The sequence below is a fragment of the Salvelinus namaycush genome, unplaced genomic scaffold, assembly GCF_016432855.1.
Source record: "Salvelinus namaycush isolate Seneca unplaced genomic scaffold, SaNama_1.0 Scaffold335, whole genome shotgun sequence".
Lineage (NCBI taxonomy): Eukaryota > Metazoa > Chordata > Actinopteri > Salmoniformes > Salmonidae > Salvelinus > Salvelinus namaycush.
Genome location: NW_024060286.1, coordinates 133,992 through 156,425, shown reverse-complemented (window position 1 = coordinate 156,425; position 22,434 = coordinate 133,992). Strand labels below are relative to the sequence as shown.

At 49.5% G+C, this 22,434-nt stretch overlaps 1 protein-coding gene across 1 annotated transcript in view; it reads right to left on the bottom strand.

Annotated features, from left to right (window-relative positions):
• LOC120040197 (potassium voltage-gated channel subfamily KQT member 1-like) overlaps positions 1–22,105 on the bottom strand; it is a 32,588-nt gene extending 10,483 nt beyond the window's left edge. Inside the window, exons 1-11 of the mRNA XM_038985441.1 lie at positions 22,010–22,105; positions 20,385–20,511; positions 19,765–19,843; positions 9,106–9,202; positions 8,575–8,715; positions 7,945–8,055; positions 7,583–7,678; positions 7,033–7,149; positions 6,686–6,824; positions 5,560–5,616; positions 5,255–5,378 (exon numbers count right to left, since the gene is read on the bottom strand). Coding sequence (XP_038841369.1) covers positions 5,255–5,378; positions 5,560–5,616; positions 6,686–6,824; positions 7,033–7,149; positions 7,583–7,678; positions 7,945–8,055; positions 8,575–8,715; positions 9,106–9,202; positions 19,765–19,843; positions 20,385–20,511; positions 22,010–22,105 — 1,184 coding nt within the window. The remainder of the gene's footprint in view (positions 1–5,254; positions 5,379–5,559; positions 5,617–6,685; positions 6,825–7,032; positions 7,150–7,582; positions 7,679–7,944; positions 8,056–8,574; positions 8,716–9,105; positions 9,203–19,764; positions 19,844–20,384; positions 20,512–22,009) is intronic.
• Between the last annotated feature and the right edge of the window lie 329 nt (positions 22,106–22,434).

The following is a 22,434-nucleotide window of genomic DNA, read 5'->3' as shown; positions in this document are numbered from 1 at the left end:
GAAACCCAGCCTAAAACCCCAAACAGCAAGCAATGCAGGTGTAGAAGCACTTCAATATATTGATGAATATGTATGTGGCTCAGAAACATTTATGTTTTATACTCAATTTCTCTGTCATTTGCCTCTGATAAAGTGGCTCAAAAAACAAGGGTGGTTCCAAAACTTTAGTGGATCTGTCTTTGAGTGTCGTTGTAAACACTAAGTCCAGAGTAGTGCTTTAACTAAGTGGTGGATGGTCCTGGTGCTTAGCATCCATTAGAGGGAACCTGTAGTCTGTCTGGTCGCATCACCCCGTTAGAACATGTAGTCTGTCTGGTCTCATCACCCTGATAGAACCTGTAGTCTGTCAGGTCTCATCACCCCGATAGAACCTGTAGTCTGTCAGGTCTCATCACCCAGATAGAACCTGTAGTCTGTCAGGCCTCATCACCCGGATAGAACCTGTAGTCTGTCAGGACTCATCACCCAGATAGAACCTGTAGTCTGTCTGATCTCATCACCCCGATAGAACCTGTAGTCTGTCAGGCCTCATCACCCCGATAGAACCTGTAGTCTGTTTGGTCGCATCACCCTGATAGAACCTGTAGTCTGTCAGGTCTCATCACCCTGATAGAACCTGTAGTCTGTCAGGTGTCATCACCCCGATATAACCTGTAGTCGGTCTGGCCTCATCACCCTGATAGAACCTGAAGTCTGCCAGATCTCATCACCCTGATTGAACCTGTAGTCTGTCAGGCCTCATCACCCAGATAGAACCTGTAATCTGTCTGGTCTCATCACCCTGATAGAACCTGTAGTCTGTCAGATCTCATCACCCTGATAGAACCTGTAGTCTGTCAGATCTCATCACCCTGATAGAACCTGTAGTATGTCTGGTCTCATCACCCTGATAGAATCTGTAGTATGTCTGGTCTCATCACCCTGATAGAACCTGTAGTCTGTCAGGCCTCATCACCCTGATAGAACCTGTAGTCTGTCAGATCTCATCACCCTGATATAACCTGTAGTCTGTCAGATCTCATCACCCTGATAGAACCTGTAGTCTGTCAGATCTCATCACCCTGATAGAACCTGTAGTATGTCTGGTCTCATCACCCTGATAGAACCTGTAGTATGTCTGGTCTCATCACCCTGATAGAATCTGTAGTATGTCTGGTCTCATCACCCTGATAGAACCTGTAGTCTGTCAGGCCTCATCACCCTGATAGAACAGTGAGGGAGCCAGCAGTACACCAATCTGATCTGGGGAAGAGTGAGAAGGGGAACTGGGGACATCCACCATAGAGGATGAAGAATTGAAAGGAGGGGGGGGGGGGGTTGACTGGGTAGGCAACTAATAGTCTATTTCATTATGTTACTAGGTAGGCAACTAATAGTCTATTTCATTATGTTAGTGGGTATGCAACTAATAGTCTATTTCATTATGTTAGTGGGTAGGCAACTAATAGTCTATTTCATTATGTTAGTGGGTAGGCAACTAATAGTCTATTTCATTATGTTACTGGGTAGGCAACTAAAAGTATATTTCATTATGTTACTGGGTAGGAAACTAAAAGTCTATTTCATTATGTTTCTGGGTAGGCAACTAATAGTCTATTTCATTATGTTAGTGGGTTGGCAACTAATAGTCTATTTCATTATGTTACTGCGTAGGCAACTAAAAGTATATTTCATTCTGTCGTCCCTGCACTCTTGCAGTAATCTTACCACCCCTACACAACCATACACACCAAGCCTAAACCTAGAAGACCATGCACTAACTTTATTCCCTGGCCCAGACAAACACCCATGGATGTAATCCCGCCCTCTCTCTCCATCTCTCCCCCTCTTTCACCAAAGTGACACTTGGGTGATAAGAGGAGAAATGACCTTGGTAGTGTGGGTCTGGACTGTGTCTGTCTGTCTGTCTTTCTGTTTGTTTGTTTGTTTGTTGGGGACAACAACAAGGCAGGCATATCAAAGGAGCTGAAAGTGACAGGAAAAGGTCATGTCATTACTGGTGTCAACACCCTGGTCTAAACAGCCACTCCCTCTCTCTCTCTGATCTCAGAGCAGCTGACACTGTGACCATCACAATGCTAGATGAGGACCTCTGGCAAGCACCGTTGACTCCTCCTACTTTCTTTAGGCCAAAAACAACCAAGATGAGTTAACCTCTTTGACACGTTATGAATGTCTATAGGTGCTACTCTATCTTCATACTAGTAGCTGTCAATGACCGAGTGGGAGTCTAAAACCAAACTACAAACAGCAGCACTATCACAAAATGGCCGCCCCTCCCCTGCTATCATTGTGCTAAAGATTGTGGAGTCATCTTGGCTGTTATCTACCAGGGAGCTGAACAGTAGCTGCCTGCCATTCATGACCTCTCCAGTGCCCTCCCCTGATGGGAAAGAAAAGAGCTACCTCCTCGACTGCCCACCACTGCAATCAGGATAAGATAAACAGGAACAAATTGGATCCTTATCTTGTTGGTCAAAATACACCACATGTTAACTCATCAAAACAATTGCAAGAAACATTAAAGGCCAGTAGGAAGATCCAGGAACTGGATAACTGCTGTGTCATCTGAGCAAAATCTGCCCATAATAAGCCTGCATCTATCTATCTATAGCCAGTAGCTAGTAGACACCCATTGTTGGAGTCACAGGCCCCAATCAACCAATGCTATACCTTACTGAACCTGACAGTAGCCTTTCAGGGTAAAACCATTAGCCTATAACACACAGAGATCACTAGAGGACCTGATGTCATGGATCCTCATAGTTACACAGTGTGCTGATAATGGCAGCCATTTTAGTGAAGGATAAATCAGTCTAATATGCCTAGAAAGTGATTATTATTTTATTTTTTACAATTTTGTACATTTAACCTTTATTTAACTAGGCAAGTCAGTTAAAAACAAATTATTATTCACAATTACGGCCTACCCCGGCCAAACCTGGACGACGCTGGGCCAATTGTGCGCCGCCCTATGGGACTCCCAATCACGGCCAGATGTGATACAGCCTGGATCCGAACCAGGGACTGGTTAAGATCGCTGCGCCACTCGTGAACACAGTAGACACAGTAGACCCTGCTTGTTTAATTAAGGAGCATTGTTTAATGGGGCCGTGCTGGTTTCAAGGGGTTTAGCAGGCAATGGGGCAGAGAGAGTGTCCCAGTTAATGATGTCCCTGCATGCAATAGCCAGCCTGACCCATTACCCCACTGTTTAGTATGGAGCCTTCAGGGACAGGAATTCAGCCTCATTTACACCACTTTTCTCACAGAGGTCTATATCACAGTGGTTTTCACTACGCCCATGATACGCATACTATGCAAGTGTGTTTGTGTGTGTGTGTGCGCATGCGTCTTTGTGTCTATCTGTGTGTGTCCTCAGGGAGCTGAAGTCTTCAGGTATCAGACAAGATTAGTCTTCATCAAGAGAGCTGCAACCGCTGTTACGGTAACTGAGGCGCAACCGCTGTTACGGTAACAGAGGCGCAACCGCTGTTACGGTAACAGAGGCGCAACCGCTGTTACGGTAACAGAGGCGCAACCGCTGTTACGGTAACAGAGGCGCAACCGCTGTTACGGTAACAGAGGCGCAACCGCTGTTACGGTAACAGAGGCGCAACCGCTGTTACGGTAACTGAGGCGCAACCGCTGTTACGGTAACTGAGGCGCTACCGCTGTTACGGTAACTGAGGCGCTACCGCTGTTACGGTAACTGAGGCGCAACCTCTGTTACGGTAACTGAGGCGCAACCGCTGTTACGGTAACAGAGGCGCAACCGCTGTTACGGTAACAGAGGCGCAACCGCTGTTACGGTAACTGAGGCGCAACCGCTGTTACGGTAACTGAGGCGCAACCGCTGTTACGGTAACTGAGGCGCAACCGCTGTTACGGTAACTGAGGCGTAACCCCTGTTACGGTAACTGAGGATCAGGCTGGAAATAGAGCACAGACTGAAAGGGAAACAGACTCACTGTGATGATGTCATTATGATGGGACCAATCAGAAAGCAGGGTTATAATTATGTCAATATGAAAGGCTCAATCACAGAGCAGGGTTATGACAATGTCATTATGAAGGGACCAATCCGAGACCAGGGTTATGATGATGTCATTATGAATAGACCACTTAGAGAGCAGGGTTATAACAATGTCATTATGAAGGAACCAATCAAAGAGCCGGCTTATGATGATGTCATTGTGTCATTGATTCACTGTGACACGTGAGTGATGGACCACAGACTGAAAGGGAAACAAACTCACTGTGATACGTGGGTGATAGACGACAGACTGAAAGGGAAACAAACTGACTGTGACACGTGGGTGATAGACGACAGACTGAAAGGGAAACAAACTGACTGTGACACGTGGGTGATAGACGACAGACTGAAAGGGAAACAAACTGACTGTGACACGTGGGTGATAGACGACAGACTGAAAGGGAAACAAACTGACTGTGACACGTGGGTGATAGACGACAGACTGAAAGGGAAACAAACTGACTGACACGTGGGTGATAGACGACAGACTGAAAGGGAAACAAACTGACTGTGACACGTGGGTGATAGACGACAGACTGAAAGGGAAACAAACTGACTGTGAAACGTGGGTGATAGACGACAGACTGAAAGGGAAACAAACTGACTGTGACACGTGGGTGATAGACGACAGACTGAAAGGGAAACAAACTGACTGTGACACGTGGGTGATAGACGACAGACTGAAAGGGAAACAAACTGACTGACACTTGGGTGATAGACGACAGACTGAAAGGGAAACAAACTGACTGTGAAACGTGGGTGATAGACGACAGACTGAAAGGGAAACAAACTGACCATGACACGTGGGTGATAGACGACAGACTGAAAGGGAAACAAACTGACTGACACGTGGGTGATAGAAGACAGACTGAAAGGGAAACAAACTGACTGACACGTGGGTGATAGAAGACAGACTGAAAGGGAAACAAACTGACTGACACGTGGGTGATAGACGACAGACTGAAAGGGAAACAAACTGACTGTGAAACGTGGGTGATAGACGACAGACTGAAAGGGAAACAAACTGACCATGACCGTGGGTGATAGACGACAGACTGAAAGGGAAACAAACTGACCGTGACACGTGGGTGAAAGACGACAGACTGAAAGGGAAACAAACTGACTGACACGTGGGTGATAGAAGACAGACTGAAAGGGAAACAAACTGACTGTGACACGTGGGTGATAGAAGACAGACTGAAAGGGAAACAAACTGACTGTGACACGTGGGTGACTGGGGTCAGAACACACTGGTCCTCCTGGTCCAGATCGTCCCCAAAGCTGCTGTTCCTCTGGAGGGGACGAGGGGGCTGCACCTCCAACAAACCAGGGGTCTTTTTCACTGCCAACACACACACACAGTCCCACACATGCACGCAGGCACACACACACTCAGAATATGTATAGCCAAGTGACAGAAGATTTCCCTATGATCTTATAATGTAATTTCAAAAAAATCCATGCAACCCTTTTACATTTATATATTTCTGTAGCGAAAACAAAACAGCGCAGTGCTTTGTTACCTGGGAGTGGCGAGCTGAATGTAAGGGAGGAAAGAGAGGTCCAGGACTGCTGGGTATCTGTGAGACCAAGAAGAGGAGGGGAGGGAGGGATGGATGGAGACAAACACACAAGAGAATCATGTAGCTAGCAATCTAGTAGATACATGATCCTCTGGGTGGGATGGGAAAGGCTGGGAGGCGTGCTTTCTTATGGGTCATGGAGGTGGAGGGGGGTGGGGGCTAGGCAGGCTGGGAGGCATGGTTTCTGGGTGGGGACGGAGGATTGCAGCAGGTGGATGGGGACTAAGGGGGCAATGGGTTGGGGTTATCTTTGTGGGCATTCAAATATATTTTTTATAAAGCCCTCTTTACATCAGCAGTTGTCACAAAGTGCTTTATAGATACCCAGCCTGAAACACCAACAAGCTACTAAGATAATCATGATAACAAGATAGAATGGTGGCACAACAGACATTTTGAAGGGGGTTCCAGAACCACTATAACCTCAATATGCTGCTGCCAATGTGCTGGAACCCACACATTCAACTGAAGACTGATTTACCTGCAGTTGACTGACTAAAGGGTTATATACCTATACACAAATGTACAGAAGGAGCAGGCAGTGAGAGACAGATATAACAGTAACCGAGACAGTGATTGGCCAAGAGGACAGCTGCAGTGATTGGTCAAGAGGACAGTGACAGATGCAGTGATTGGTCAAGAGGACAGTGACAATGATTGGTCAAGATTACAGTAACAGATGCAGTGATTGGTCAAGAGGACAGTAACAGTGACAGTGATTGTTCAAGAGGACAGTAACAGTGACTGGACAGGAGGAGTGGACACTAACAGGAGCTCACCACATCCTAGTGCTTCAGCTAAACAGAAGCCAGAAACAGCAGATAGGGAAAAAGAGAGAGGAGGAGAAAGAGAAACAGAGAGGTAAAGAGAATAGAGAGTGTGTTGAAAACCGTGGGAAATGTCTAATACATTAATACAATTAATCATAATTCAATTGACAGAAATGGAATTGGCTCTGATAACCCCTGGCAGAGTGCAATTAAAATGGGGGTGAACTGCCCCTTTAGGTTACTCCAAGCCACTAAGATGCAGTGTAAATATATATAGGCGAGTACCCGACTCCTACCTGTATACACAGTGCTGTAGACGTCAGAGCTGAGCTCCCTCCCACTATTGAACACAGAGTCGTAGGAGATACTGGGAACAGTGGGAGAACCAGGCCCGTCGTCCTTCTCACTGCTCTTCAACTTCCTCCTCAGCTTCACCTGTTTACAGACGGACAGACGTGAATGGATGGAAGCACGGATGGATTGGTGGGTGGATGGATGGATGGATGGATGGATGGGTGGGTGGATGGACGGATGGACAGCGGATGGCTGGATGAGTAAATGGATGGGTGGGTGGATGGATTGATGACTGAATGAATGAAATAGCATCGATCTGATAACCAGTGATTCTATATGGACAACTGACCGTTTTCTTGGGCTTGGGACTGGATACAGAGGAGCTGGGCAGAGCAGGTCTCCTCCTCACAAACGTCTTGAAGGTGGCCGAGTCAGGGTTCTCCACAGCAAAGACCCTCCACAAAGTCTGGACAGGGAATGTGATCAGGAAGTAAACAGACATTAACATTGCAGGTGACTACTAGAATCTACACAGTTGACTCGAGATGAAGGTACTTTTAAGGAATAGTGAGGAACGCATCTACCTAACCAAGCTCCACAGCATCTCCAGAATAATAGGGTTTCTGAAATGCAACAGTTGTTGTGGAGTAAAAGAGCATGCTGGTATAACAGAGATAAGAATGGGCCGAAAAGCTCACTTCACGGCTAGCTTGAAATGTCGCCAATTGTGCCATCGAATTGGATCCTTTTCTATAGCTCAACTGGTTCGTACGTTGTCAAGGGGTTTGAGATGTGGAACAGACAGTTTACTCTGAGTTGTAATCAGAGAGGAGGAAGCTAATATTGCTTATCTAGCACACTGATGTGGGTTTCACTGGGACTGTCTCTGTCAGACTCACCTGGATGAGAATGGCAGCTGCAGGGATCTGCCTGTTGAAGTGCTTCTGCCTCTGTTTCTGTTGAACCTTCAGGGCAAAGCCTGAACCCAGGATCCCCTGCAAACAAACGCAGAGGATTACTACACTAGAAAAGTAGGGCTGTTACCTAGTACCATAAAGTGTTCTTCAATTGTTCCCCTAAGGAGAAACCCTCTGAAAATAACTATTTTCACATAACCATTCACCACCAAAGGGTTCTACCTAAAATGAAAAAAAGGTTATCCTATGGGGACAAACGAATATCCCTTTTTTTCTAAGAGTGTACTTCACGGTGTTACTGATGAACAAACAGTATCTTTCCACCCGATTACTCCTGCACTTACAGCTGGTAGGGCGAAGAAGGAGATGGCAAAGACTGAGAAACACGATGCAATGGTTTTACCGATCCACGTCTGAGGCACCTTGTCTCCGTAGCCTATAGTTGTGACGGTCACCTGCAAAAGACAAAAGACTGCTAGAAGAGTCATCCCAGACACCTGCCCTGTTAAGTGAAGCCAGACACACACAGACACTCACTCACTCACTCACTCACTCACTCACTCACTCACTCACTCACTCACTCACTCACTCACTCACTCACTCACTCACTCACTCACTCACTCACTCACTCACTCACTCACTCACTCACTCACACTCACACACCAGTGGAGGCTGCTGAGGGGAGGACGGCTCATAATAATGTCTGGAACAGAGAGAATGGAATGGCATCAAACTCAAGGAAACCATGGAAACCATGTGTTTGATGTATTTGATATCATTCCACTGATTCCGCTCCAGTCATTACCACAAGCCCGTCCTCCCCAATTAAGGTGCCACCAACCTCCTGTGAAACACACACACACACACACACACACACACACACACACACACACACACACACACACACACACACACACACACACACACACACACACACACACACACACACACACACACACACACAGCAGCCTTACCACCCCCCACCACAAGGCGTCAGCGTAGCTCTCGAACTCATTGGCTCCATTGCTGTCCACAGCATCCTTCTCTGCCAGGTACACAAAGTAGGAGGAGAAGATGAGCCCCAGAAAACCAATGTACAGCGTGGTGATGAGCTCCTGGAAACACACATACAGGCAAGCACACACACACACACACACACACACGCACACATGCACGCACACATGCACGCACACACATACATACACACACAAAGACACACACACACACACACACACACACACACACACACACACACACACACACACACACACACACACACACACACACACACACACACACACACACACACACACACGAGACAAGTTATTTAACATAGTTATGTAGAGAGGAATAAAGTTATTAATAACGAAGAAAGGTTTGTCGCTGAGCATTAAATTAGGAGTGTGTGTTAGTGTTTGTCAACTCTGTTTATCTGTGCAGTGAACAACTCATAATAATAAGAATACATGGTATTTATATAGCGCTTTTCAAGGACCCAAACTAACCTGCCTGTGGATGAAGACCACAGAGCCCAGCAGACGCCACGTCCCTCCCTGCCGGTCCACATGGAGCATGCGCAGGATCTGCAGGAAGCGAATCCCTCTGGAACAAAAACACACTCTCTGTGATCGGGGCTCCAGACAAACATTTTCCCCTGGTGGAACTGGTGGCACCAATGAGTTTTTCTGCAGCATCACACAATAGAAAACAATTAGTATTTATCTGATAAAGTGATTTAGTTATAGACAGACTAATGAGATGGTATTACAGATATTACCAATTAGTATTCATCTGATAAAATTATTTAGTTATAGACAGACTACTGAGATGGTATTACAGATATGACCAATTAGTATTCATCTGATAAAGTGATTTAGTTATAGACAGACTACTGAGATGGTATTACAGAAATAAGGTGTTTCATCTAACATGTCCACGCAGGAATGCATGATTCAACGAATCCAGTGGTGTCATGAAGTTTGGGACAAATAGTCCATAGTTGTTTTGTTCCATAGAGATACATTTGCCCACATCTTTTATGTGCAATAATATCATAGGCTGATTTATTTGGGACTATTTCACTACCTGAGTAAGTGGAAACTCCAAACACATTAGCTTGATCGCTAACTCTAAACATAATACCCACTGATGGTGACCATGTAGGATTCTAACACTAAAGTCAATGTCCTAAATGTCCTAATGTCCTACAACATTTCAGTTGTAGCCTACTACCCAACGAGGCTATGGCCGATGCAATGGCCGATTCGCATTTCTCGAGCTGCGTATCTCAAAGCCATATCAAATATCTTGGTTGTAAAATAGTTGATATATAGAGCTCACTGAGAGTTGAGAAATAAAAACTACACCTACAGAAAGCTGAGAACCTCCTCTCTTCAACAGCGACAACCGTAGTTGCTTCCAAAGATGTTTACTACCCGCAATTAGATTTTGAAATGTTACAGCCTATACAATCTGAAGAAAATAAAAATCTCCTGGAATGCGGGGAGAGAGTGAGTAAGTGGCTCGCTCATTACAGCAGCAGGCCCCAGCTAAACAGGCACAGAGACCTTCATTACAGCAGCAGGCCCCAGCTAAACAGGGGCAGAGACCTTCATTACAGCAGCAGGCCCCAGCAAAACAGGGGCAGAGACCTTCATTACAGCAGCAGGCCCCAGCTAAACAGGTACAGAGACCTTCATTACAGCAGCAGGCCCCAGCTAAACAGGCACAGAGACCTTCATTACAGCAGCAGGCCCCAGCTAAACAGGCACAGAGACCTTCATTACAGCAGCAGGCCCCAGCGTAACAGGTACAGAGACCTTCATTACAGCAGCAGGCCCCAGCTAAACAGGTACAGAGATCTTCATTACAGCAGCAGGCCCCAGCTAAACAGGCACAGAGACCTTCATTACAGCAGCAGGCCCCAGCTAAACAGGCACAGAGACCTTCATTACAGCAGCAGGCCCCAGCTAAACAGGTACAGAGACCTTCATTACAGCAGCAGGCCCCAGCTAAACAGGTACAGAGACCTTCATTACAGCAGCAGGCCCCAGCGTAACAGGCACAGAGACCTTCATTACAGCAGCAGGTCCCAGCTAAACAGGGGCAGAGACCTTCATTACAGCAGCAGGCCCCAGCTAAACAGGTACAGAGACCTTCATTACAGCAGCAGGCCCCAGCTAAACAGGGGCAGAGACCTTCATTACAGCAGCAGGCCCCAGCTAAACAGGTACAGAGATCTTCATTACAGCAGCAGGCCCCAGCTAAACAGGCACAGAGACCTTCATTACAGCAGCAGGCCCCAGCTAAACAGGCACAGAGACCTTCATTACAGCAGCAGGCCCCAGCGAAACAGGTACAGGCACAGAGATCTTCATTACAGCAGCAGGCCCCAGCTAAACAGGCACAGAGACCTTCATTACAGCAGCAGGCCCCAGCGTAACAGGCACAGAGACCTTCATTACAGCAGCAGGCCCCAGCTAAACAGGCACAGAGACCTTCATTACAGCAGCAGGCCCCAGCTAAACAGGCACAGAGACCTTCATTACAGCAGCAGGCCCCAGCTAAACAGGCACAGAGACCTTCATTACAGCAGCAGGCCCCAGCTAAACAGGCACAGGTACAGAGATCTTCATTACAGCAGCAGGCCCCAGCTAAACAGGCACAGAGGCCTTCATTACAGCAGCAGGCCCCAGCGTAACAGGCACAGAGACCTTCATTACAGCAGCAGGCCCCAGCTAAACAGGCACAGAGACCTTCATTACAGCAGCAGGCCCCAGCTAAACAGGTACAGAGACCTTCATTACAGCAGCAGGCCCCAGCTAAACAGGCACAGAGATCTTCATTACAGCAGCAGGCCCCAGCTAAACAGGTACAGAGACCTTCATTACAGCAGCAGGCCCCAGCTAAACAGGTACAGAGACCTTCATTACAGCAGCAGGCCCCAGCTAAACAGGTACAGAGATCTTCATTACAGCAGCAGGCCCCAGCTAAACAGGGGCAGAGACCTTCATTACAGCAGCAGGCCCCAGCTAAACAGGGGCAGAGACCTTCATTACAGCAGCAGGCCCCAGCTAAACAGGTACAGAGACCTTCATTTACAGCAGCAGGCCCCAGCTAAACAGGTACAGAGACCTTCATTACAGCAGCAGGCCCAGCTAAAACAGGCACAGAGACCTTCATTACAGCAGCAGGGCCCCAGCTAAACAGGTACAGAGACCTTCATTACAGCAGCAGGCCCCAGCTAAACAGGTACAGAGACCTACATTACAGCAGCAGGTCCCAGCTAAACAGGTACAGAGACCTTCATTACAGCAGCAGGCCCCAGCTAAACAGGCAAAGAGACCTTCATTACAGCAGCATGCCCCAGCTAAACAGGTACAGAGACCTTCATTACAGCAGCAGGCCCCAGCTAAACAGGCACAGAGACCTTCATTACAGCAGCAGGCCCAGCTAAACAGGCACAGAGACCTACATTACAGCAGCAGGCCCCAGCTAAACAGGTACAGAGACCTTCATTACAGCAGCAGGCCCCAGCTAAACAGGGGCAGAGACCTTCATTACAGCAGCAGGCCCCAGCTAAACAGGTACAGAGACCTTCATTACAGCAGCAGGCCCCAGCTAAACAGGTACAGAGACCTTCATTACAGCAGCAGGCCCCAGCTAAACAGGTACAGAGACCTACATTACAGCAGCAGGCCCCAGCTAAACAGGGGCAGAGACCTTCATTACAGCAGCAGGCCCCAGCTAAACAGGTACAGAGACCTTCATTACAGCAGCAGGCCCCAGCTAAACAGGTACAGAGACCTTCATTACAGCAGCAGGCCCCAGCTAAACAGGTACGGAGACCTACATTACAGCAGCAGGCCCCAGCTAAACAGGCACAGAGACCTACATTACAGCAGCAGGCCCCAGCGTAACAGGCACAGAGACCTTCATTACAGCAGCAGGCCCCAGCTAAACAGGCACAGGGACAAAGATCTTCATTACAGCAGCAGGCCCCAGCGAAACAGGCACAGAGACCTACATTACAGCAGCAGGCCCCAGCTAAACAGGTACAGAGATCTTCATTACAGCAGCAGGCCCCAGCTAAACAGGCACAGAGACCTTCATTACAGCAGCAGGCCCCAACGAAACAGGTACAGAGACCTTCATTACAGCAGCAGGCCCCAGCTAAACAGGTACAGAGACCTTCATTACAGCAGCAGGCCCCAGCTAAACAGGTACAGAGACCTTCATTACAGCAGCAGGCCCCAGCTAAACAGGTACAGAGACCTTCATTACAGCAGCAGGCCCCAGCTAAACAGGTACAGAGACCTTCATTACAGCAGCAGGCCCCAGCTAAACAGGTACAGAGACCTTCATTACAGCAGCAGGCCCCAGCTAAACAGGCACAGAGACCTTCATTACAGCAGCAGGCCCCAGCTAAACAGGCACAGGGGCAGAGACCTTCATTACAGCAGCAGGCACCAGCTAAACAGGTACAGAGACCTTCATTACAGCAGCAGGCCCCAGCTAAACAGGTACAGAGACCTTCATTACAGCAGCAGGCCCCAGCGTAACAGGCACAGGGGCAGAGACCTTCATTACAGCAGCAGGCCCCAGCTAAACAGGGGCAGAGATCTTCATTACAGCAGCAGGCCCCAGCTAAACAGGCACAGAGACCTTCATTACAGCAGCAGGCCCCAGCTAAACAGGCACAGAGACCTTCATTACAGCAGCAGGCCCCAGCTAAACAGGCACAGAGACCTTCATTACAGCAGCAAGCCCCAGCTAAACAGGTACAGAGACCTTCATTACAGCAGCAGGCCCCAGCTAAACAGGCACAGAGACCTTCATTACAGCAGCAGGCCCCAGCTAAACAGGCACAGAGACCTTCATTACAGCAGCAGGCCCCAGCGAAACAGGTACAGAGACCTTCATTACAGCAGCAGGCCCCAGCTAAACAGGCACAGGGGCAGAGACCTTCATTACAGCAGCAGGCCCCAGCGAAACAGGCACAGAGACCTTCATTACAGCAGCAGGCCCCAGCTAAACAGGTACAGAGACCTACATTACAGCAGCAGGCCCCAGCTAAACAGGTACAGAGACCTACATTACAGCAGCAGGCCCCAGCTAAACAGGTACAGAGACCTTCATTACAGCAGCAGGCCCCAGCTAAACAGGCACAGAGACCTTCATTACAGCAGCAGGCCCCAGCGTAACAGGCACAGGGGCAGAGACCTTCATTACAGCAGCAGGCCCCAGCTAAACAGGTACAGAGATCTTCATTACAGCAGCAGGCCCCAGCTAAACAGGCACAGAGACCTTCATTACAGCAGCAGGCCCCAGCGAAACAGGCACAGAGACCTTCATTACAGCAGCAGGCCCCAGCTAAACAGGCACAGAGACCTTCATTACAGCAGCAGGCCCCAGCTAAACAGGCACAGAGACCTTCATTACAGCAGCAGGCCCCAGCTAAACAGGTACAGAGACCTTCATTACAGCAGCAGGCCCCAGCGTAACAGGCACAGAGACCTTCATTACAGCAGCAGGTCCCAGCTAAACAGGCACAGAGACCTTCATTACAGCAGCAGGCCCCAGCGTAACAGGCACAGGGGCAGAGACCTTCATTACAGCAGCAGGCCCCAGCGAAACAGGCACAGAGATCTTCATTACAGCAGCAGGCCCCAGCTAAACAGGTACAGAGACCTTCATTACAGCAGCAGGCCCCAGCTAAACAGGTACAGAGACCTTCATTACAGCAGCAGGCCCCAGCTAAACAGGTACAGAGATCTTCATTACAGCAGCAGGCCCCAGCTAAACAGGGGCAGAGACCTTCATTACAGCAGCAGGCCCCAGCTAAACAGGGGCAGAGACCTTCATTACAGCAGCAGGCCCCAGCTAAACAGGGGCAGAGACCTTCATTACAGCAGCAGGCCCCAGCTAAACAGGTACAGAGACCTTCATTACAGCAGCAGGCCCCAGCTAAACAGGTACAGAGACCTTCATTACAGCAGCAGGCCCCAGCTAAACAGGTACAGAGACCTTCATTACAGCAGCAGGCCCCAGCTAAACAGGTACAGAGACCTTCATTACAGCAGCAGGCCCCAGCTAAACAGGTACAGAGACCTTCATTACAGCAGCAGGCCCAGCTAAACAGGTACAGAGACCTACATTACAGCAGCAGGTCCCATCTAAACAGGTACAGAGACCTTCATTACAGCAGCAGGCCCCAGCTAAACAGGCACAGAGACCTTCATTACAGCAGCAGGCCCCAGCTAAACAGGTACAGAGACCTTCATTACAGCAGCAGGCCCCAGCTAAACAGGCACAGAGACCTTCATTACAGCAGCAGGCCCCAGCTAAACAGGCACAGAGACCTACATTACAGCAGCAGGCCCCAGCTAAACAGGTACAGAGACCTTCATTACAGCAGCAGGCCCCAGCTAAACAGGGGCAGAGACCTTCATTACAGCAGCAGGCCCCAGCTAAACAGGTACAGAGACCTTCATTACAGCAGCAGGCCCCAGCTAAACAGGTACAGAGACCTTCATTACAGCAGCAGGCCCCAGCTAAACAGGTACAGAGACCTTCATTACAGCAGCAGGCCCCAGCTAAACAGGTACAGAGACCTTCATTACAGCAGCAGGCCCCAGCTAAACAGGTACGGAGACCTACATTACAGCAGCAGGCCCCAGCTAAACAGGCACAGAGACCTACATTACAGCAGCAGGCCCAAGCGTAACAGGCACAGAGACCTTCATTACAGCAGCAGGCCCCAGCTAAACAGGCACAGGGACAAAGATCTTCATTACAGCAGCAGGCCCCAGCGAAACAGGCACAGAGACCTACATTACAGCAGCAGGCCCCAGCTAAACAGGTACAGAGATCTTCATTACAGCAGCAGGCCCCAGCTAAACAGGCACAGAGACCTTCATTACAGCAGCAGGCCCCAACGAAACAGGTACAGAGACCTTCATTACAGCAGCAGGCCCCAGCTAAACAGGTACAGAGACCTTCATTACAGCAGCAGGCCCCAGCTAAACAGGTACAGAGACCTTCATTACAGCAGCAGGCCCCAGCTAAACAGGTACAGAGACCTTCATTACAGCAGCAGGCCCCAGCTAAACAGGTACAGAGACCTTCATTACAGCAGCAGGCCCCAGCTAAACAGGTACAGAGACCTTCATTACAGCAGCAGGCCCCAGCTAAACAGGCACAGAGACCTTCATTACAGCAGCAGGCCCCAGCTAAACAGGCACAGGGGCAGAGACCTTCATTACAGCAGCAGGCCCCAGCTAAACAGGTACAGAGACCTTCATTACAGCAGCAGGCCCCAGCTAAACAGGTACAGAGACCTTCATTACAGCAGCAGGCCCCAGCTAAACAGGTACAGAGACCTTCATTACAGCAGCAGGCCCCAGCTAAACAGGTACAGAGACCTTCATTACAGCAGCAGGCCCCAGCTAAACAGGTACAGAGACCTTCATTACAGCAGCAGGCCCCAGCTAAACAGGTACAGAGACCTTCATTACAGCAGCAGGCCCCAGCTAAACAGGCACAGGGGCAGAGACCTTCATTACAGCAGCAGGCCCCAGCTAAACAGGTACAGAGACCTTCATTACAGCAGCAGGCCCCAGCTAAACAGGTACAGAGACCTTCATTACAGCAGCAGGCCCCAGCGTAACAGGCACAGGGGCAGAGACCTTCATTACAGCAGCAGGCCCCAGCTAAACAGGGGCAGAGATCTTCATTACAGCAGCAGGCCCCAGCTAAACAGGCACAGAGACCTTCATTACAGCAGCAGGCCCCAGCTAAACAGGCACAGAGACCTTCATTACAGCAGCAGGCCCCAGCTAAACAGGCACAGAGACCTTCATTACAGCAGCAAGCCCCAGCTAAACAGGTACAGAGACCTTCATTACAGCAGCAGGCCCCAGCTAAACAGGCACAGAGACCTTCATTACAGCAGCAGGCCCCAGCTAAACAGGCACAGAGACCTTCATTACAGCAGCAGGCCCCAGCGAAACAGGTACAGAGACCTTCATTACAGCAGCAGGCCCCAGCGAAACAGGCACAGGGGCAGAGACCTTCATTACAGCAGCAGGCCCCAGCGAAACAGGCACAGAGACCTTCATTACAGCAGCAGGCCCCAGCTAAACAGGTACAGAGACCTACATTACAGCAGCAGGCCCCAGCTAAACAGGTACAGAGACCTACATTACAGCAGCAGGCCCCAGCTAAACAGGTACAGAGACCTTCATTACAGCAGCAGGCCCCAGCTAAACAGGCACAGAGACCTTCATTACAGCAGCAGGCCCCAGCGTAACAGGCACAGGGGCAGAGACCTTCATTACAGCAGCAGGCCCCAGCTAAACAGGTACAGAGATCTTCATTACAGCAGCAGGCCCCAGCTAAACAGGCACAGAGACCTTCATTACAGCAGCAGGCCCCAGCGAAACAGGCACAGAGACCTTCATTACAGCAGCAGGCCCCAGCTAAACAGGCACAGAGACCTTCATTACAGCAGCAGGCCCCAGCTAAACAGGCACAGAGACCTTCATTACAGCAGCAGGCCCCAGCTAAACAGGTACAGAGACCTTCATTACAGCAGCAGGCCCCAGCGTAACAGGCACAGAGACCTTCATTACAGCAGCAGGTCCCAGCTAAACAGGCACAGAGACCTTCATTACAGCAGCAGGCCCCAGCGTAACAGGCACAGGGGCAGAGACCTTAATTACAGCAGCACGCCCCAGCGAAACAGGCACAGAGACCTTCATTACAGCAGCAGGCCCCAGCTAAACAGGCACAGAGACCTTCATTACAGCAGCAGGCCCCAGCGTAACAGGCACAGAGACCTTCATTACAGCAGCAGGCCCCAGCGAAACAGGCACAGGGGCAGAGACCTTCATTACAGCAGCAGGCCCCAGCGAAACAGGCACAGAGACCTTCATTACAGCAGCAGGCCCCAGCGTAACAGGCACAGGGGCAGAGACCTTCATTACAGCAGCAGGCCCCAGCTAAACAGGTACAGAGATCTTCATTACAGCAGCAGGCCCCAGCTAAACAGGTACAGAGATCTTCATTACAGCAGCAGGCCCCAGCGTAACAGGCACAGAGACCTTCATTACAGCAGCAGGCCCCAGCTAAACAGGCACAGAGACCTTCATTACAGCAGCAGGCCCCAGCGTAACAGGCACAGAGACCTTCATTACAGCAGCAGGCCCCAGCTAAACAGGCACAGAGACCTTCATTACAGCAGCAGGCCCCAGCTAAACAGGCACAGAGACCTTCATTACAGCAGCAAGCCCCAGCTAAACAGGTACAGAGACCTTCATTACAGCAGCAGGCCCCAGCTAAACAGGCACAGAGACCTTCATTACAGCAGCAGGCCCCAGCTAAACAGGCACAGAGACCTTCATTACAGCAGCAGGCCCCAGCGAAACAGGTACAGAGACCTTCATTACAGCAGCAGGCCCCAGCGAAACAGGCACAGGGGCAGAGACCTTCATTACAGCAGCAGGCCCCAGCGAAACAGGCACAGAGACCTTCATTACAGCAGCAGGCCCCAGCTAAACAGGTACAGAGACCTACATTACAGCAGCAGGCCCCAGCTAAACAGGTACAGAGACCTACATTACAGCAGCAGGCCCCAGCTAAACAGGTACAGAGACCTTCATTACAGCAGCAGGCCCCAGCTAAACAGGCACAGAGACCTTCATTACAGCAGCAGGCCCCAGCGTAACAGGCACAGGGGCAGAGACCTTCATTACAGCAGCAGGCCCCAGCTAAACAGGTACAGAGATCTTCATTACAGCAGCAGGCCCCAGCTAAACAGGCACAGAGACCTTCATTACAGCAGCAGGCCCCAGCGAAACAGGCACAGAGACCTTCATTACAGCAGCAGGCCCCAGCTAAACAGGCACAGAGACCTTCATTACAGCAGCAGGCCCCAGCTAAACAGGCACAGAGACCTTCATTACAGCAGCAGGCCCCAGCTAAACAGGTACAGAGACCTTCATTACAGCAGCAGGCCCCAGCGTAACAGGCACAGAGACCTTCATTACAGCAGCAGGTCCCAGCTAAACAGGCACAGAGACCTTCATTACAGCAGCAGGCCCCAGCGTAACAGGCACAGGGGCAGAGACCTTAATTACAGCAGCAGGCCCCAGCGAAACAGGCACAGAGACCTTCATTACAGCAGCAGGCCCCAGCTAAACAGGCACAGAGACCTTCATTACAGCAGCAGGCCCCAGCGTAACAGGCACAGAGACCTTCATTACAGCAGCAGGCCCCAGCGAAACAGGCACAGGGGCAGAGACCTTCATTACAGCAGCAGGCCCCAGCGAAACAGGCACAGAGACCTTCATTACAGCAGCAGGCCCCAGCGTAACAGGCACAGGGGCAGAGACCTTCATTACAGCAGCAGGCCCCAGCTAAACAGGTACAGAGATCTTCATTACAGCAGCAGGCCCCAGCTAAACAGGTACAGAGATCTTCATTACAGCAGCAGGCCCCAGCGTAACAGGCACAGAGACCTTCATTACAGCAGCAGGCCCCAGCTAAACAGGCACAGAGACCTTCATTACAGCAGCAGGCCCCAGCGTAACAGGCACAGAAACCTTCATTACAGCAGCAGGCCCCAGCTAAACAGGTACAGAGATCTTCATTACAGCAGCAGGCCCCAGCTAAACAGGCACAGAGACCTTCATTACAGCAGCAGGCCCCAGCTAAACAGGTACAGAGATCTTCATTACAGCAGCAGGCCCCAGCTAAACAGGTACAGAGATCTTCATTACAGCAGCAGGCCCCAGCGAAACAGGCACAGGGGCAGAGACCTTCATTACAGCAGCAGGCCCCAGCGAAACAGGCACAGAGACCTTCATTACAGCAGCAGGCCCCAGCGTAACAGGCACAGGGGCAGAGACCTTCATTACAGGAGTCATGAGGATAATAATACACATGACTATTTGACCAAATCATGGTTTCAGCCAAGTTTGGAGTGAGGTGACCATGTAGAATGTGCAGCTTGCACCAATGCAACCAACTAAAAAATGTAACTTGCCATAGCCAAGTCAAAAGTGTAGCCAAATGCAACTAAATGGTCGCAGTCTGGAGCCCTGCATGATAGTGCTGGAAACGTAGGAGACTTTGGACATGAGAGTCAAGGGCCAGTGTCTTACCTGACAGCAGATGTGGCAAACACCTGTCCATTGGAGCCTACTACCAGTACGATGATGGAGGCCACCACTACAATCAAATCTGCAGAGAAGAACACAGTGGAGGGGAGCCATGTTACAGGAGGGAGCCATGTTACAGGATGGAGCCATGTTACAGGATGGAGCCATGTTACAGGATGGAGCCATGTTACAGGATGGAGCCATGTTACAGGATGGAGCCATGTTACAGGATGGAGCCATGTTACAGGAGGGAGCCATGTTACAGGAGGGAGCCATGTTACAGGATGGAACCATGTTACAGGATGGAGCCATGTTACAGGATGGAACCATGTTACAGGATGGAACCATGTTAAAGGGTGGAGCCATGTTACAGGGTGGAACCATGTTACAGGATGGAACCATGTTACAGGATGGAGCCATGTTACAGGGTGGAGCCATGTTACAGGAGGGAGACATGTTACAGGAGGGTTCCCAGGGTTGTTGAATTGTCACTGTTACTTAATTAGGATATCTATTTGCATACTGAATGCAAATAATTGCCATTATTATACATGTTTTTATCTTATTTTATCTGAAGACTAAGGATGCCAGTGTGGAGTGTGGAGTTTGTTCCAGGCACTTGCCGATGATGGAGATAGGCTTCCTGGCAAAGCGCAGCCGGCCCCAGACGCCAACATATTTACTACGGCACCCTGCCGACCACAGCCGCACACCATACTCCACACCGAATAGCACCACCAGCGCTATCTCCTGTTAAAGACAGAGAGTGTGGGGGGGGGGGGTGTAGAGACAACTTCTGTGAGTGTAATGTTTACTGTTAATTGTTTATTGTTTATTATCTATTTCACTTGCTTTGGCAATGTAAACATATGTTTCCCATGCCAATAAAGCCCCTTAAATTGAGAGAGAGAGACAGAGAGAGAGACAGAGAGAGAGAGACAGAGAGAGAGAGACAGAGAGACAGAGAGAGACACAGAGACACAGAGAGACAGAGAGACAGAGAGACAGAGAGAGACAGAGAGAGACAGAGAGAGACAGAGAGAGACAGAGAGAGAGAGAGAGAGACAGAGAGAGAGACAGAGAGACAGAGAGAGAGACAGAGAGAGAGAGAGACAGAGAGAGAGAGAGACAGAGAGAGAGAGAGAGACAGAGAGACAGAGAGAGAGAGAGAGAGAGAGAGGACTTAGGAAATAGTAAGTGATTATCAGACAGAAAAAGAGGGAATAGAGCAGGTGATAAAACTAAAGGCTCAGACACACCAACAGCTGGCCCAGAGTACTTAGCACCTCTGAACATAATTTGAGAACCAAGTGTGCACTGATTTTACATGTAGAATGTTGTGAAATATGTCGTCAGTCAGACATCTCCAGCTGGTGGTCCCTAAAACACAGCGTGCTGATCTATCTTCAGCCCAGCACGACATCCAGGATGTGTGATGTGTGCCAGCCTTCAGGGAACCACAACAGGACTAATATATGACCGGGCCCTGTGTTGTGGTTATTCATGTCACATCACCTGGATTGTAACTTCCCTTTTCCAGGAATGAGAATTAGACCAAAAATGAAAGCAAACGTCTAAGGATGGTGCTGGAGGATTGGTGCTGGACTATCTGACATAAAAAGAAAAGGGGACATTTTGAACAATGAACTGAAATGAACGCCAAATGGCTCCCAGTGCATGACATGAATCAAACAATGAACTGAAATGAACGGCAAATGTCTCCCAGTGCATGACATGAATCAAACAATGAAATGAAATTAACGCCAATGCAATTCCATTCAAATTGGCAAGTTTAGCATTTTGCAATTTAGAAGACCAATACAAAATCAATAACCTTTAATGGACTTTTAAGAGTGACAGATGCCCAATATATGTTCCGTCTTGGCGCTGGGCAAACACATGTTAGTATCAGGGCTCCCGAGTGGCGCAGCGGTCTACAGCACTGCATCACGGTGCTAGGGGCGTCACTACAGATCCTGGTTCGATCCCGGGCTGTATCACAACCGGCCGTGATCGGGAGTCCCATAGGGCGGCGCACAATTGGCCCAGCGTTGTCCGGGTTAGGGGAGGGTTTGGCCGCGGGGTAGGCCGTCATTGTAAATAAGAATTTGTCCTTAACTGACTTGCCTAGTTAAATAAAAGGTTAAATTAAAATTACGCAAGTGCCACAGATGCACTAGGTTACTCCTTCCAGGGAGAGAGAATCTACACTGGACCTTGTTAACAGTGAGTAAAGTGGTGACCTCACGTGCACTGGGGTGCAAACCAGACAAAGGAAGAGCTGTTGTTGTTGTGGTGGGGATGGGGGAGGAGAGAGGAGGACGGAGGGCAGGGTCATCAGCATTGAGGTCCAGTCATTCCACCTATAGGCCCCTTTCTGATCCGACTTACTAACGTAGTTATACTGAGGTCAGACACTATGTGGCACTAAAATAGGGACACAAAAAATGAAGAATCAAATCCAGGGATATGTATATGGACACATCTGGCCACAGAAAAAAGCACTGTCCCTGATCAGTTGAACATTAAGTGGGTCGCGTCATGAATTTGCTCAAAACAGTCTTTCATGTTCGGACGACTCACACATCTCTTTCTTCATTTTTCCTATAGTTGAGAAACAAAAGAAGGACAACTGTCCGAGCAGAGCTAGTTAGGGCCCCTGGCAAACAGAAG